This window comes from Anopheles coustani, chromosome 2 (assembly GCF_943734705.1).
Source record: "Anopheles coustani chromosome 2, idAnoCousDA_361_x.2, whole genome shotgun sequence".
NCBI classification, from domain to species: Eukaryota; Metazoa; Arthropoda; class Insecta; order Diptera; family Culicidae; genus Anopheles; species Anopheles coustani.
Genome location: NC_071289.1, coordinates 48,009,159 through 48,011,078, shown reverse-complemented (window position 1 = coordinate 48,011,078; position 1,920 = coordinate 48,009,159). Strand labels below are relative to the sequence as shown.

The 1,920-nt window shown below is 37.8% G+C and overlaps 1 protein-coding gene across 1 annotated transcript; it reads right to left on the bottom strand.

Annotated features, from left to right (window-relative positions):
• Nucleotides 1-329: 329 nt before the first annotated feature.
• Nucleotides 330-1,100, bottom strand: LOC131264484 (uncharacterized). The gene is made up of 3 exons (XM_058266782.1): nucleotides 818-1,100; nucleotides 579-745; nucleotides 330-512 (listed from the first exon to the last, which is right to left on the bottom strand). Exons 1-3 carry the CDS (start codon nucleotides 1,098-1,100, stop codon nucleotides 330-332), a joined length of 633 nt encoding a protein of 210 aa, XP_058122765.1.
• Nucleotides 1,101-1,920: the final 820 nt, after the last annotated feature.

The window sequence follows — 1,920 nt, the reverse complement described above, 5'->3', positions numbered from 1 at the left end:
TGTGCATAAAGATTCCTACGTCGGTTGTGCGATATGTTTTGAAAATGGTTCTGCTTCATTGATGTGCAACAAAGATTCAATTCCATATCAAATTATCAACAAAAACTGTGCCTATTTTGTGAAACAACACCGGTCTGTCTTGTTTTCTCTGGATATATCAATTTCAGATGGATTCTTTTTATTTTTTAAATTGTCAAATACGAAGGGGACCTATCAATTTCAGATGGATTCTTTTTATTTTTTAAATTATCAAATACGAAGGGGACCTATTTGTTTCAAGTTTGGCTTATTCACACACAATATTTTATGATCCACAAACCTACCCTCCATCATAAATGTGTCTGTGGTAGTTGAGCGCGATAGGCTAGATTATGCGCTGGTTCAACATCTCTACGCTTTCGTTTTCCTGCAGTAACACCCAAATGCAGCAATACAGGATTAGCCACCAACGCTGCAGCAATTCCCAAAAGAGCCGCCCCTGCCAACGGTATCAGGACGGTTCTCGTTATATCCTAAAACAAAGAAGAAGTTCAAGAAGAAGTATTGCAAGCTATGGCAATTTAAAACTCAAGTTTTACCTTGCCGCCCTGTAAATAGTTCAAGCCATATCCATGTCCATGTTGAGCATACTCATACGGAGTCTCATAATCGTGTACTCCATAGTCAATTGGGTGGGCAGTCCCAAATGAAGGTCTCCTATCATATAAACCACCGGGGGTATATATGCTGCCGCTACTAAATGGAGCTAAAACGACAAAGCGAGCATGAAAAACACAATGACATCAAACTAAACTGCTTTGCACTGAACTTGACTTACTGAATCCGAGCCGATTTTTCGTTCCGTATGAAGGGCTATTGCCAGAGTACTTGTCTTCATAACTCGAAGTAACGAAATCCTTCCTATTGCCGTAAGGAGTATCGTAATATTCGGGTTGCCTTAAATCTGATCCTGAAGTATGTATGTCCACAACTTTCCAACGGCTATTATCAGTTAAAGTTGTACTGGGTTTGGTATTGGCAAAGCAGTAAGCAAAAGCGTTTAGTAGAATGAATCCCACTACACACAAATTTCCATGTTCACGAGATTGAAAACATGCCATTGTGATGGAAAGATGAAGAAACAGTTCACTAATGTCACTTATTTAACATATAGCCTTTCATATAAATTATGCACGGTTGTAAAGATAATCTGTTCACTATTGTCTACTGCAAATAACGTTGAACAAAATGTCTACATCTCAGAAAGCGAGAGCCCACCTTCTCTGTTCGCAGTATAAACCAGACTGTACTCTGGTTGTTTCGGATAGACTGTCTTTATAATAACAAAACAATTCAAATTTGGATTGAGGGGATTGTTTTAGGCACAAGGTTGTTCTTCATTGTTAGATTTCTTTGACTTGGCTGCAGTTGTATTTGAAATTAGATTGTTTCATACTGGAGTCATTGCAAGGCATAATAAAAAACACAACACTCGTAAGTTCTTGTTCTCCTCAAAATCAAAGTTTTTAAGATAATCTGTCAATGCAAATTATGGATTTAATAGTCACAATTGCACGCCGCATTGCAAACGGTTATTTCAAGCTTCGGTGCACTCGAAGAATCAAGCGGAATCCACTCAACTACCAGATTGGTAATAGTGGCCTCTCTGGAGCCTCGTAGTGTGGCTTCAACGAGGTGTGACTAAACTCCTTTGCAATTATCAAGCGTGCGTCGTCGGAATGGTTAATTGCAGTACTTTTCAATAAGAAATTTTGAATAATGTTAACTTATTTTTGTAATTTTAACTAGCTGATTAACCCGATTTCATCCGGGTAGAAATCAATTTCAAACTGAAGAGTGTTTGCATTCAGTATCAGTTTTTAGTTTAACAATCTTAAATTTTGCTATGTGCTGAAAATGTTAGTATTACCTTTAGTCGAT